The sequence below is a fragment of the Podarcis muralis genome, chromosome 16 (genome assembly GCF_964188315.1).
Source record: "Podarcis muralis chromosome 16, rPodMur119.hap1.1, whole genome shotgun sequence".
NCBI classification, from domain to species: Eukaryota; Metazoa; Chordata; class Lepidosauria; order Squamata; family Lacertidae; genus Podarcis; species Podarcis muralis.
In genome coordinates this window covers 8313378-8326855 of record NC_135670.1, presented here as the reverse complement: position 1 = coordinate 8326855, position 13478 = coordinate 8313378, and the positions used below count along the sequence as shown (strand labels likewise).

General features: G+C 50.4%; 1 protein-coding gene across 2 annotated transcripts; it reads left to right on the top strand.

The window, feature by feature from the left end:
* Positions 1-400: 400 nt before the first annotated feature.
* RAB13 (RAB13, member RAS oncogene family) lies at positions 401-12204 on the top strand. Of its 2 annotated transcripts, XM_028710134.2 has the most exons (9): positions 401-635; positions 764-929; positions 2422-2482; positions 4549-4609; positions 5376-5453; positions 6668-6757; positions 8176-8241; positions 9339-9389; positions 10794-12204. In XM_028710134.2, exons 2-9 carry the CDS (start codon positions 806-808, stop codon positions 10863-10865), a joined length of 603 nt encoding a protein of 200 aa, XP_028565967.2. In that variant the 5' UTR covers positions 401-635; positions 764-805; the 3' UTR covers positions 10866-12204. The 2 variants fall into 2 exon arrangements, with proteins under 2 accessions (XP_028565967.2, XP_028565968.1); XM_028710135.2 differs by lacking the exon at positions 401-635 and having other exon boundaries at positions 642-929.
* Positions 12205-13478: the final 1274 nt, after the last annotated feature.

Genomic DNA, 13478 nt, shown 5'->3' with positions numbered 1-13478 from the left:
AAAAGTCTGGTAGTTGTTGTTCTCTTTAACATCTGGTGGGAGGGTGTTCCACAGGGCGGGTGCCACCACCGAGAAGGCCCTTTGGTACTTTGCACATGCTCAAGGGCACTCTTAGCAGTCAAGCGCCTTGTGAATACTTAGTTCTGTATCCCGTTTCTACCCCACTTTTTAGTGTTGAAAAAAGGTGGAATGCCTGGCTCTCTCCCATCCCCCTTACAACAACCCTGCAAGGTAGGAGAGACGGGCGACTGGCTCAAGGACACAAGCTCCACGGTGGCCTGAGCAGGACATTACAAACCCTGCCCTCTCCCCGGTCCCGGAACTCTAACCACTGCGCCGCACTCCCCCGGGCGTCAGGTCTCCCTTTGGGGGCATGAATGAGCAGCAGCGCCAAGTTCATTCATGCCGCCCGGGGCGCGCGGGGGCGGGGGAAGAAGAGCCCATTGAAGAAATCCGCTCCTCCCGGGGCTGAGTCAGCTCAGAATTTTCAGCCCTGCTGGCTTAACCCCTCCCTGCCCGCGGGAGGGGGGGGGGGGCAAGCGGCTTTTCTCTCTGGCCTTCCAGCGAGGAGGAATGGGGGAGTGGTCTGAGCCTCCCGCTGGCTGGGAAGAAGGAGGAAGAGGAGGAAAAAAAAGGTTGCTGGGCGAGAGGAGGAGTTTGGGTTCCACCTCGCAACTTCTCATCCCTTCCCCCCCTTTAAACTTTTCCGATTTTTCTTTCTTTCTCTTTCCCCCTTCTCTTTCTTTCTTTTCTTTCTTCCCAGGAAAGAGGGGGGAAAACCCAAGTTTGCAACTCTCCGGGGGCCATGGCCAAATCTTACGATCACCTCTTCAAGCTGCTCCTGATCGGAGACAGTGGAGTGGGGAAGACGTGCCTGATCATCCGCTTTGCAGAAGACAACTTCAGCGGGACCTATATCAGCACCATCGGTGAGAGGGGTTGGGGGGCGGTGAGGGGGGTTCCAGGGGAATGGGGTGGGCGGTGAGGGGGAGATCTGGGGAAAGGGAGGGGATCTGTCACCCCCTTGCACCTCGATCTTCGCATCCTCCTTCTCCCAGTCCGAATCCCCCAAGACATACATTTGTTTATCCATCAAACGCATCGATATCCCACCTTTTGACGCAAGAGCACGATTCTCTCCCTCCACATTTAAGCCCCACAACATCCCTGAGAGGTAGGAGAGGCCAAGTGAGATTGGGGCTGAGTGGGGATTGGAATAAGGTTACCAGATTTTTTCCCAATGAATCCGGGGACACTTTTCAATTTCCTACTAAATAGATGGGGACCGATTTGTAAATCCGGGGACTGTCCCCTGGAAACGGGGGCGTCTGGTAACTTTAGATTGGAACCCTGGTCTCTCCCAGATCTGAGTTTGACACCCTGACCCATGGGTAGGCAAACTAAGGCCTGGAGGCCGGATCCGGCCCAATCGCCTTCTAAATCCGGCCCATGGACGGTCCGGGAATCAGCATGTTTTTACATGAGTAGAATGTGCCCTTTTATTTAAAATGCATCTCTGGGTTATTTGTAGGGCATAGGAATTTGTTTTGGGTTTTTTTCCAAAATATAGTCCAGCCCCCAACAAGGTCTGAGGGACAGTGGACCGGCCCCCTGCTGAAAAAGTTTGCTGACCCCTGCATTACACTGCCAGGAGGAATGGGCACCCCCCCCCCCCCCCGCTAGCGGCAGAGCTGCACTGTGCATTTAAAGTGCATTCAATGGACATTTGTTATTATTTATGAAATTTATAGGCTGCCCTTCATCAAAAGAAAGTTGGTCAGTTTGCAATGCAGAATGCATAACATGGTATCGAGGCAGGTTAAAAATCAAACACAGTTATATTTTATTTATTCCTTAAAATTTATACGCCACCTATGGTAATTATTTAAAATCCCTAAACAAAATGCAAAGAGGTTTACAGAAAGGGTATCGAGGCAGGTTAAAAATCAAAACAGCAATATATAAACACAGTTATATTTTATTTATTCCATAAAATTTGTACGTCATCTGATGATACAAACCCAAACGAAACTCAAAGCGGTTTACAGAATAAAACTGCAAAATCATCGGTGGGGAAAAAAATAGTTAAGAGCAACTGTTTTAAAACATTCCAAGTTTTAAGATTCCAGTCCTCATGGAACTGAATAAACTGTAACTGGGGAAGTGACCTTTAGTCTATCTAGTACAGTACTGTCCACACTGCAAGGTTTCAGGGAGAGGTCTCTCCAGGTAGGGCTGGGCTGCGTCCTGTGTTCCTAAGAGATGGATGGGCGCCTGTCATGGATGCTTTAGCTGAGATTCCGGCATTGCAGGAGGTTGGACTAGATGACCCTCGGGGTCCCTTCCAACTCTGATTCTGTTAGAGAGTGTGAGCCTGTATATGTGTGTGTGAGTAGCTTGACTCCATCTTCCCCTATCTAGGGATCGACTTCAAAATCCGGACAGTGGACATTGAAGGGAAGAGGATCAAGCTGCAGGTTTGGTACGTGCTTATGGTTCAGCGCAAACCTTTCATGAGTCTCTGCCCCAAGGCACTTGCAAATCTACATTTTGACAGTACAGCAGGAGACAGGCAGGTGTCTCCAAATGAGCAGAGGCAGGGAACTCTGTGCTTTTGGTTTATTTCAGTCGGGAGATAAAGGACTGGGGAGTTTGGGCTTCGGGGGGAAAGTCGAGTTTCAGACGGAGGCATTTGAAGAAAGGAGGTCTGAAAAAGCACCCTTTGGGTTGAGAAAGGAAGAAAAGGACTAAAATGAGGACAGGATAGAGCATGGGTAGGCAAATAAGGCCCGGGGGCAGGATCCGGCCCAATCACCTTCCAAATCCGGCCTGCAGACAGTCCGGGAATCAGTGTGTTTTTACATGAGTAGAACATGTCCTTTTATTTAAAGTGCATCTCTGGGTTATTTGTGGGGCATAGGAATTCGTTCATTCCCCTCCTCCAAAAAAATATAGTCTGCCCCCCACCAAGGTCTGAGGGACAGTAGACTGGTCCCCTGCTGAAAAAGTTTGCTGACCCCTGGGATAGAACTTTATAATGCAATGTGTGGTGTTGGAAAAGTAGAAAGTACAGTGGTACCTTGGTTTAAGAACAGTTTAGTTTATGAACAACTTGGATTAAGAACGCTGCAAACCCGGAAGTAGGTATTTTGGTTTGTGAACTTTGCCTTGGAAGCAGAACATGTTTCGCTTCCTGTTGAGTGAGTTCCATTTGTAAATTGGGTTCCCCCACTGCTATGGGAAAGCATGCCTTGGTTTAAGAACACCTTGGTTTAAGAACGGACTTCCGGAACGGATTAAGTTCATAAACCAAGGTACCACTGTATTTTTAAAAAATATTTCTCTCAAAATGTTCATTTCATCCAAATGAAATTGATCACCTGCAGATTCAGGCTGAACAAAAGTCAGGAGATCCCCTTGCTACCCCCAATGCGTAATTAAATTATTTCATATTATATTGTGGTGCCTGTGATGTGGGTTTGATAGCTGGCTCGTCATCCCCTTTGGGAGTGATGCTCCGCTCAAGCTCAGATGCTCCCAGTTTAACTGGAAACACAGCTCAAAATCCAGCCTGTGTCCAAGATCGGAGGGGAGCAACAGTTTAAAACCAGCGTCCCTCTACTCTTGGGTGCCCAGATGTGATTGAACTATGATTCCCATCATCCTCAACCAGCTTAGCCTGCTGATGAGGGATGATGGGAATTGTAGTCCAACCACATCTTGGGGACCCGAGAGTGGAGGATTTCCTGGTGAAAAGGGGTCCGAGCATCACAATGCCTTCAAAATCTGTGGCAGAGTTTGCTAATGTTATGGGGACTTCCTCTTTAGATAAAGATTTATATGTATTACTTAAAGGTAAAGGGACCTCTGACCATTTGGTCCAGTCGTGACCGACTCTGGGGTTTCGGTGCTCATCTCGCTTTACTGGCCGAGGGAGCCGGCGTACAGCTTCCGGGTCATGTGGCCAGCATGACTAAGCCGCTTCTGGCGAACCAGAGCAGCACACGGAAACGCCGTTTACCTTCCCACCGGAGTCTCTTTATCTACTTGCACTTTGACGTGCTTTCAAACTGCTAGGTTGGCAGGAGCAGGGACCGAGCAACGGGGCCTCACCCCGTCGCGGGGATTCGAACCACCGACCTTCTGATCGACAAGTCCTAGGCTCTGTGGTTTAACCCACAGGGCCACCCGAATCCCACATGTATTACTTAATTTGAAAAGGGATCAAGACAAATTCGTGGAGGAGGAGAAGTCTTTAAAAGGCTATCACAGCTAGACGAGTTAAATGGAACCTCCTGGTTCAGAGGCAGTCTACCTCTGAATATGAATTGCTCTGGGGGGAAGGGGATAAACAGTAGGGAAGATCTGCTCCTGTGCATCAGGATATGTTGCTGCGATGGACAATGCTGGACTCGAGGAGCCTTTGGGTTTGATTCAGCAGCAAGGCTCTTCCTTCATGCGTACAAGGCTTCGGAATGGGTGCCGATGGGAGGAGGTTCCAGATAACGGCCCCCGCCTCTTGCGATTTTGGACTTCTTTCTCTTGTAGGGACACGGCCGGCCAGGAACGGTTCAAGACCATCACCACAGCGTATTACCGGGGAGCCATGGTATGGAATTCCAATACCCAGCATCCCCTAGCTTCTTGGCCAGGCTGGAATGTCATTATGCGATTGGTGTTAGAAGTGGGATCTTTGTAGCCTGGGGGAGGGGGGGCTAACATATGGTCAAAAGGGCCAAGATGCAACAAGGCCACTAAGGAAGGATTTTGCCATTGGGGAGAAGCTTACGGCCAGAGAGAGAGAGAGAGAGAGAGAGAGAGAGAGTTTTAATTGGAATTCTGGGATAAATATACAAACAGCAGGTTTCTTTATTTTTTTGAATTTGCCTTTTATTTATTTGTTAACATTCGTATATTACATCGGTAAACGTTGTCATTTTACATTACAGGACTTACTATAATTTCCAACATGTATACAAAAATTATATACAAATTTTATATACCGAGAAAGAAAATGAAACAAACAAACAAAAAAGAACAAAGAGAAAAAACAAAAACGAACCCTCCCCCCAAAATCATACACATACCAACACACTAGACTTCCTGTCTTTCCCATTGTATATTCCTTTTTTACAAATGAATGTACTCTTATTATTGTATATTTCTTTACATATTATCTAATACATTCCTATATTAATATGTGCTCTTAGTCTTATTTCTCAACTCAGCCCCACTCCAACGTCAATCAAATGCTAGCAGGTTTCTGCAACCTGACCTTGATGTCAGATGGGTAGATTTTTTAATTTGTTTGCTTGCTGCGTTGCCGTTCGTTCTGTTATAACGCAAGCCAGTATTAACACCTGGTTCCTTCCTAGGGGATTATCCTTGTGTACGACATCACGGATGAGAAATCCTTTGAGAACATCCAAAATTGGATGAAGAGCATTAAGGAAGTGAGTGAGCATGAGGAAAAGTGTGGGGTGGGTGTGGGATGGAGAGGGTCTGTGGCTGGCAGGCGCCCACCCTGTTTTCTCGTCCGCCCTCTTGCCCACCGTCCTTCTTGCCCGGTACGGATCCGACATCGCCTTGCAGTAGACGGGGGGGGGGGAGGCAGGAGGGTGCTGGCACTGTGGGCACGATGACTCTGTTCTCCCTCCATGGCTGCAGGCAGTGAGGTTGCTGGGAATTGCAAGGAGGGGGAAGAGTGTTGGGATGTGTCCTGGGAGACGGGGGCAGGCCCCCAGCTGGCTCCAGCCCACCGGCCAGCAGCCGGGCGAACTCTGGTTCTCAGAACAGCATCAAAACTGCGACTCAAGCCTCAGAAATCTATAGAGACTGAGCACGCAAGCCAGCAGAGATAAGAACTCTTTGCAACGGAAGGTGGACAGAGGCATAGGTATAGGTAAAGGGACCCCTGACCATTAGGTCCAGTCGTGACCGACTCTGGGGCTGCGGCACTCATCTCATTTTATTGGCCGAAGGAGCTGGCATACAGCTTCTGGGTCATGTGGCCAGCATGACTAAGCCGCTTCTGGCGAACCAGAGCAGCGCACAGAAACACCGTTTACCTTCCCGCTGGAGTGGTACCTATTTATCTACTTGCACTTTGAGATGCTTTCGAGCTGCTAGGTTGGCAGGAGCTGGGACCAAACAACGGGAGCTCACCTCATAGCGGGGATTCGAACCACCGACCTTCTGATCGGCAAGTCCTAGGCTCTGTAGTTTAACCCACAGCACCACCCGTGTCCCTATGTAAGCATATTTAGAAGCATTTTATTCAGCATCAGGACAAAGGAAAAACATGTCTGCTCCCCTTCGTGTCCAAGCAAAAGCATAAGCGAAAGCTATACACAACGGACGTTCCCAGCAGGCTGTGCTGGAAGTAAACAGACATGTGACATACAACAACTCCACATGCCTGTTTTAAGGTGGAACAGAACATCATAATCCTAACAGAGAGTAGGTCTTGCGCCCGAATCCTGCTGGTGGTCTTCTCATTGGGGCATCCCCGTTGGCCACTGGGAGAACAGGATTCTGGACTAGATGGGCCACTGGTCTGATCCCGCAAGGTTTTTCTGATGGTACAGGTGGAGGATCAGGGTGGGAAAACCTGAAACCTGCCTGGTCAATGTCTGGATCTCTCTGCCCCCCCCCCTTTCTTCTGCAGAATGCTTCGGCCGGCGTAGAGCGCCTCCTGCTGGGGAACAAGTGCGACATGGAAGGCAAACGCAAAGTGCCCCGGGACCGAGCAGAGAAGGTATCTGATGTAGCCAGAGCGACAAACTCAGGCGGGGCAGAGAGACAGGGTGTGGCGGGAGGAAATGGCACAAGGGGTCGGGCGCTTGAAGGTTTGAGTGCTGAGCTGAGCGGTTTTCTGGAGCGCCTCACCCCCTCAGTGAAACCTTCCTGCACTCGGATTTAATGGTGAGGTTGGGGAGTTCTTCATAGAGTGATTTGCTCTATGAAGCACTTAAACAGTTTGCCTGGGCTGCCTGCCATCCTGTGTTGGTGCTGCCACCTCTTGGTGGTCACATAAACTGCAGCGTGATGACAGCCTTACATTTTTATGTATATAGGTGTATATATCTCCACACCCACACCTATACAGTGGTACCTCAGGTCAAGTACTTAATTCATTCCGGAGGTCCGTTCTTAACCTGAAACTGTACTTAACCTGAAGGCACCATTTTAGCTAATGGGGCCTCCTGCTGCCGCTGTGCTGCCGGAGCACGATTTCTGTTCTCATCCTGAAGCAAAGTTCTTAACCCGAGGTACTATTTCTTAGCGGAGTCTGTAACCTGAAGCGTATGTAACCCGAGGTACCACTGTATACATTAAAAAGTAAGGTTGTCATCTATCTATCTATCTATCTGGGTGGGTATAAGTTTTTCAAAGATGAAACAATAACCAAAGTAACCATTAAGAGGGTCATATATAAGCATGTATGTAAAGAAGTATCGCGGGTGGCGCTGTGGGTAAAAGCCTCAGCGCCTAGGGCTTGCCGATCGAAAGGTCGGCGGTTCGAATCCCCGCGGCGGGGTGCGCTCCCGCTGCTCAGTCCCAGCGTCTGCCAACCTAGCAGTTCGAAAGCACCCCCAGGTGCAAGTAGATAAATAGGGACCGCTTACCAGCGGGAAGGTAAACGGCGTTTCCGTGTGCGGCTCTGGCTTGCCAGAGCAGCGATGTCACGCTGGCCACGTGACCCGGAAGTGTCTGCGGACAGCGCTGGCCCCCGGCCTCTTGAGTAAGATGGGTGCATAACCCTAGAGTCTGTCAAGACTGGCCCGTACGGGCAGGGGTACCTTTACCTTTTTTTTTAAAGAAGTATCAGGTAGCCCAAGCTATGATGTGATCATCCAGGAGGGAATATTAAAAGTCACATTTATTCACCCAAGATAATCTTTCCATCAATTCCTCTGATTCCTTCCTGTTCTTGCACTTGAGCAGCTGTTCAGGTTTTGTAACAAACTGTGTGTGACGGGGGAAGGCTTACGTGTACCCTTTCCTTGCTGTCAGTCAACCAAGCAAGTCTGATGCCTGCCCACCCCTCTTCTATGGGGTCAGGAGAAGACTGAGATGGGTTGTGGGGTGGGTGCAGCAGGGGTTGCCAAAGAGTTGGCGTTAGGACAGGTTCCCCGCCCCCCCATTCCAAGTATCCCACTTCTTCCCCAACAGCTATCCAAGGAGCACGGGATCAGGTTTTTTGAGACGAGTGCGAAATCCAGCTTGAACGTAGAGGAGGTGAGTGGCGAGAAACTCTCATTTATTTCAGCATTTTGCTGCTGCGTTTCAGGGCTACGTCACTGCAGCTTCTGCATAAAAGAAGTGTGTGTGGTGTCTATAGAGTCGGTAGCAGGAAATAGGGACCCTTGAGGTCCTCTAGGTGTGGTTGGACTCAAGCTCCCATCAATCGTGACCATTGGGCCATGCTGGCTGGGGATGATGGGAGCTGTAGTCTTAACAACATCTAAAGGCACCCGTTTTCTGCACCCCTGCTTTGTTGTCTCCATAAGTGCATTTGGTGTGTGATCCCTAATTGGTTGGGATGTGATTGGACCCAGGGCACAAGGGAAGGAACCTAGATCCCTGCAGCTGTTTCTAGCGGATCACAACTCCCATAATCTTTGACCATTGATTGCGCTGGCTGATGGGAGTCCACCAACAATTGGAGAGCTGCCTAGGGGGCCACCCCACACTCACAGAAACACAACACAAACATCTATATGTGCTGCATTCATAAGGCACAGTTCCCTCATTCAGGACCAGGGAGTCCTCCATACCTGCCCGCCTCCTGTCCCCCAAAAACAGTACTTCTGTCTTGTCAGGATTCAACCTCAATCTGTTAGCCGCCATCCATCCTCCAACCTCCTCCAGACACTCACACAGGACCTTCACCGCCTTCACTGGTTCTGATTTAAAGAGAGGTAGAGCTGGGTATCATCTGCATACTGATGAACACCCAGCCCAAACCCCCGATGATCTCTCCCAGCAGCTTCATGTAGATGTTGAAAAGCATGGGGGAGAGGACGCAACCCTGAGGCACCCCACAAGTGAGAGCCCAGGGCTCTGAACACTCATCCCCCAACACTACTTTCTGAACACGGCCCAGAAGGGAGGCCCACTGTATAGCAGTGCCCCCAGCTCCTCTAGATGGCCCAGAAGGATGTTATGGTCAATGGAGGGCTTCCCTCCTCCCAAAGAGTGACTGGGCTGTTTAAATGGGAGCAAAGGAAGGCCTACCTCACAGGAGTGTTGTGAAGGCATTTTTTTGCATGTTAAAATAATAAACGAATGTGACAGAGGTCAGATGGAGACTCATCTCTGTTTCTTCCCTCCAGGCTTTCAGCACGTTGGCCCGGGACATACTTCTGAAATCAAGCAAAAAATCGGTGAGGAATCTGTGAGAAAGGGGCTGGGTTTGGGGGGGGGGTGGAACTTCCCTGTGTGATGGTTCAGGGTTTGGACAGCTAGCCTGAGGAAGGAGAGGAAGAGGTGGATGAGAAATCTGAAGTCACTGGGTGGCTGGGGCCTATCAGAGCCAGTGGTGGATTAGGGTTACCAGATGTCCCGGGGACAGTCTCTGGATTTGCAAATCTGTCCCTGGACAAATTCCATCCCCAGAATGTCCCCAGATTTGCAAATCCGTCCCCGGGAAACGTGGCAGCGGCAGCCTCAGCAGCCCGGAGCCAGCCTGGTAGCGCAGTTGGCTCTGGCTGGCTCCAGGAGCTGCTCGCTGCCCTCTGCTGTAGCACCCGCCATTTTTCCTTGCCGAAACCTCTGGCAAGGAAAAATGGCGGGCACCATGGCAGTGAGCAGCTCCTGAAGCCAGCCAGAGCGAACTGTGCTACCAGGCTAACTCTAGGCTGCTGACTGCCGCTGCCACTGCCGAAGGGGAACCGGGGACGTACGGCGGTACAGATCTCCGGTGCCCTTCCCCCTTTGTTTTGACTGAATCTCGGGAGTTGCAAGCGGGCAGCCGTTGCCCAGTTTTTTAAAAACTCTGCACATTTATGTTTCACAAGGTGCGAAAGAAGGGCTTTGCACCTTGCCTGGCAGAGAAAGCCTTCGCCTTGCACCCGTCCTGGTCAACGGCTGCCCGCCTGCGACTCCCAAGCCTCCCCCGATCTGTCAAAACAAAGAGGGAAGGGGGAAGGAGATCGTGGAAAGCTTGGGAGTCACAGCCAGGTGGCGTGCCATTGCCCAGTTTTTAAAAAACTCTTTGCATTTTATGTTTCACAGGGTGCAAAAGAAGGGCTTTGCACCTTTATACAATATGCATGTGTGCTTGGGCCCAGGGTTTTGCCTCGCCATCCCCACTACTGACTCCCTGTTGCTACTCAGCTTCAAAAAATTAAAAAGTGTCCATAGATTCAATGAAAAAAATCATATAATAGATGCCAAAATTTGACGCCCCACCTTGTGCGACCTTCCCAAAGCCAGCTAAGAGAAGCACCAGATTTTGGGAAGGAGGCACGAGAGTCTGGCGGGGTCCTAGAGCCCGCCCTCTTCCCAAAGCTGGGAAAATGCTAACTAGGCTTTGAGAAGGAGCAAACAGACAGTATGACCCTGTCAGAGCCTCAAGCCCCCTTCCCAAAAACCACGGAGGGCAGAGCACAGCCATTGTGGCTAGCAGCTGCTGATAGCTTTTTCCTCCTCCTCCTCCTGTGGATTTGTCCATTGCCATCCAAGCTGGTGGCTGTCCTCACCTCCAGTGGCAGGGAGTTCCACAGTTCAACGACGTGCTCTGTGTAATAGTACTTCCTACCCTCTTGTCCCTCTCTCCTCTCCTCCAGGCCCAGCACGCCAAGGGCCCTTTGGAGCTGAAAGCATCACAGAAAAGCAGCAGTAAATGTTTGGTGGTGTAGCGGCGACTGTCCCGTCCCGTCGCTCCTCTGCCTTGTCGTAGGACGTACCCCTTTCGCCATTTACGCTCCAAATGCCTCCGCTTTCTTCCACGAAGCTCAGAAACCCTTCCGGGCGGGACCCTGGGAGTGGGGGCTGACGGCAGGTGGGGCTCGCAGGCCGAGACCTCCCTCTCTTCCCCCTTTTGCGTCCCCACATTCCTTAGCCGTAGGGAAGATAGACCATTTGGAAGGGATCTCGCCCGAGGGATGTGGGTCTAGGGTTGCCAGAACTCCTCTGGCGGTGACCCCAATTCTCCAGGGTCGCCTGGGCCCCTTCCAGGCAGCAGAGAAGGCCTTAGATGGGCGATAGTGCCTTAAAAAAAAAAAAGATATTTTTTAATTCAGAAAACTACGTGTGCAGCTTCCAAGTTTCAGCTTGGCAGGAGCCAGCTGCAGATAACTGCATACAGTGGTGCCCCGCAAGACGAATGCCTCGCAAGACGAAAGGGTTTTCCGTTTTTTGAGTCGTTCCGCAAACGAATTTCCCTATGGGCTTGCTTCGCAAGACGAAATGTCTTGCAAGTTCTTGTGAGTTTGTTTCCTTTTTCTTAAAGCCGCTAAGCCGTTAATAGCCGCTAAGCCGCTAATAGCCACTAAGCCGCTAATAGCCGTGCTTCGCAAGACGAAAAAACCGCAAGACGAAGAGACTCGCGGAACAGATTAATTTCGTCTTGCGAGGCACCACTGTATTGCTCCCAATTAACTTCCGTCTCCAGGGCTCAGTGGTGGAAGTGCAGAGGAAGAACTGCCAGGGCCCGTCCCTAGGTCTCAGGTTTAGACACCTGAAATATTAGGGTCTGGGATGCTCCCGACCTGGCAACCCTATGGGGGAACCACTACCAAGATAATGGAGGGAATTACATTTTGGGGGTGAAGCTGGGGGCTTGGCTGCAGTGGAGCCAGAATGCCCTGGGACCGCCATGAACCACAGAATTTGGAAGCGACTCAAAGGGTCATCTAAGTCCAACCCCTGGACTTTTTTGAGTGGGGGGGACTACAGGTTGCCGACACTTTCCCCATAACCAGCCTATTCCCGGGAGAATGTGTTCACCCTGTAATGCAACTTCTTGCTCGTAAGAAGGGCTCTTATCACCCCAGCCCAACATCCCGTGAGGAAGAGGGGTAGCCTTACCCTCTGCCCCCACAGGGCCCCCCCCCACATCACGCAGCAGCCTGGAAATGTGCCCCCAGAAACTCCCCCTCCAGAAAAGACCCACACAACATTCCACATGTGCCTCTTAGTTATTATTATTAATTTTGTTCGGGAACCCTTTGAACAGTATTAAAATGTTTGCCGTGATTTCTGGATGTCTCCTGTACTAAATGTGGCAGGCCTTGCGAGAGTCGGCCTGGCTGGTGGGGGGGAATGCCTTCTGTCGCATGGCATACAGAACCTGAGAGATTAAAAAGTGGGTGTTCTTGTGGGGGGGACGGGCGCTCTTGCCGTGCCCCTTAAGAGAGGTGCCACGTACCGCACGATCTGCCCTTGGAAGACTTCAAATCTTGTGCCTTTGCTGTGCTGTTTTGGGTGCCAGCTAAAAGCATTTTTTGTTTAGACTCGCAGCGGTTCCCAACCTGTGGGTCCCCAGGTGTTTGTTGGACTACAACTCCCATCATCCCTGAGCTCTGGCCTTGCTAGCTAGGGGTGATGGGAGTTGTAGTCCAACAACATCTGGGGACCCACAGGTTGAGAAAGGCTGATTTAGAGAATCCTACCCAGATATGTAGAACACTGGTGCGTGTTTCAATCTTTCTAGTTTATTGCCGGTTTTAATTTTTTAAAGAACGTTTCAAACACTGTACTGTAGTTGTTTTTAGCTTTTTAATAAACTGATAATCTCTGTAAATTGGGACGCGGGTGGCGCTGTGGGTTAAAGCCTCAGCGCCTAGGACTTGCCGATCGAAAGGTCGGCGGTTCGAATCCCCGCAGCGGGGTGCGCTCCTGTCGCTCGGTCCCAGCGCCTGCCAACCTAGCAGTTCGAAAGCACCTCTGGGTGCAAGTAGATAAATAGGGACCGCTTACTAGCGGGAAGGTAAACGGCGTTTCCGTGTGCGGCTCTGGCTCGCCAGAGCAGCGATGTCACGCTGGCCACGTGACCCGGAAGTGTCTTTGGACAGCGCTGGCCCCCGGCCTCTTGAGTGAGATGGGCGCACAACCCTAGAGTCTGTCAAGACTGGCCCGTATGGGCAGGGGTACCTTTACCTTTACCTTTTTAATCTCTGTAAACCTCTTTGAGGTTTATTTTACGATCAAGCAAGTACGGTATATAGATTTTTATGAAAGGAGGAAATAATAAAACAAAAATGCATCTTTAGTCATATCCACGCGATATATTCAAAGCACTTTCAGCGCACATGGAATGCACAGGACATCTACAAAAAAAAACACAACAAAAAATTGTGGGAATTATAGTTCACCCCCACAGAACTACAATTCCCAGCCCCTTTAACAAACTACAGCTCCTGGAATTCTCTGGGGGAAAGCCGTGTGTTGAATTCATTTTAAATGTATGGTTTGGACATGATGCCCGTTCTCTATCCTGTTGCAGTGATTTTTCCTAGGCCTTTCTCACA

What these genes read in the sequence shown, in the direction of transcription:
- RAB13 (XM_028710134.2), top strand. Translation starts at nt 806, where the DNA reads ATGGCCAAATCTTACGATCACCTCTTCAAGCTGCTCCTGATCGGAGAC. An exon ending in GACCTATATCAGCACCATCG is followed by an intron (nt 930 to 2,421) that starts GTGAGAGGGGTT and finishes TCCCCTATCTAG; the next exon opens with GGATCGACTTCAAAATCCGG. An exon ending in TGAAATCAAGCAAAAAATCG is followed by an intron (nt 9,390 to 10,793) that starts GTGAGGAATCTG and finishes CCTCTCCTCCAG; the next exon opens with GCCCAGCACGCCAAGGGCCC.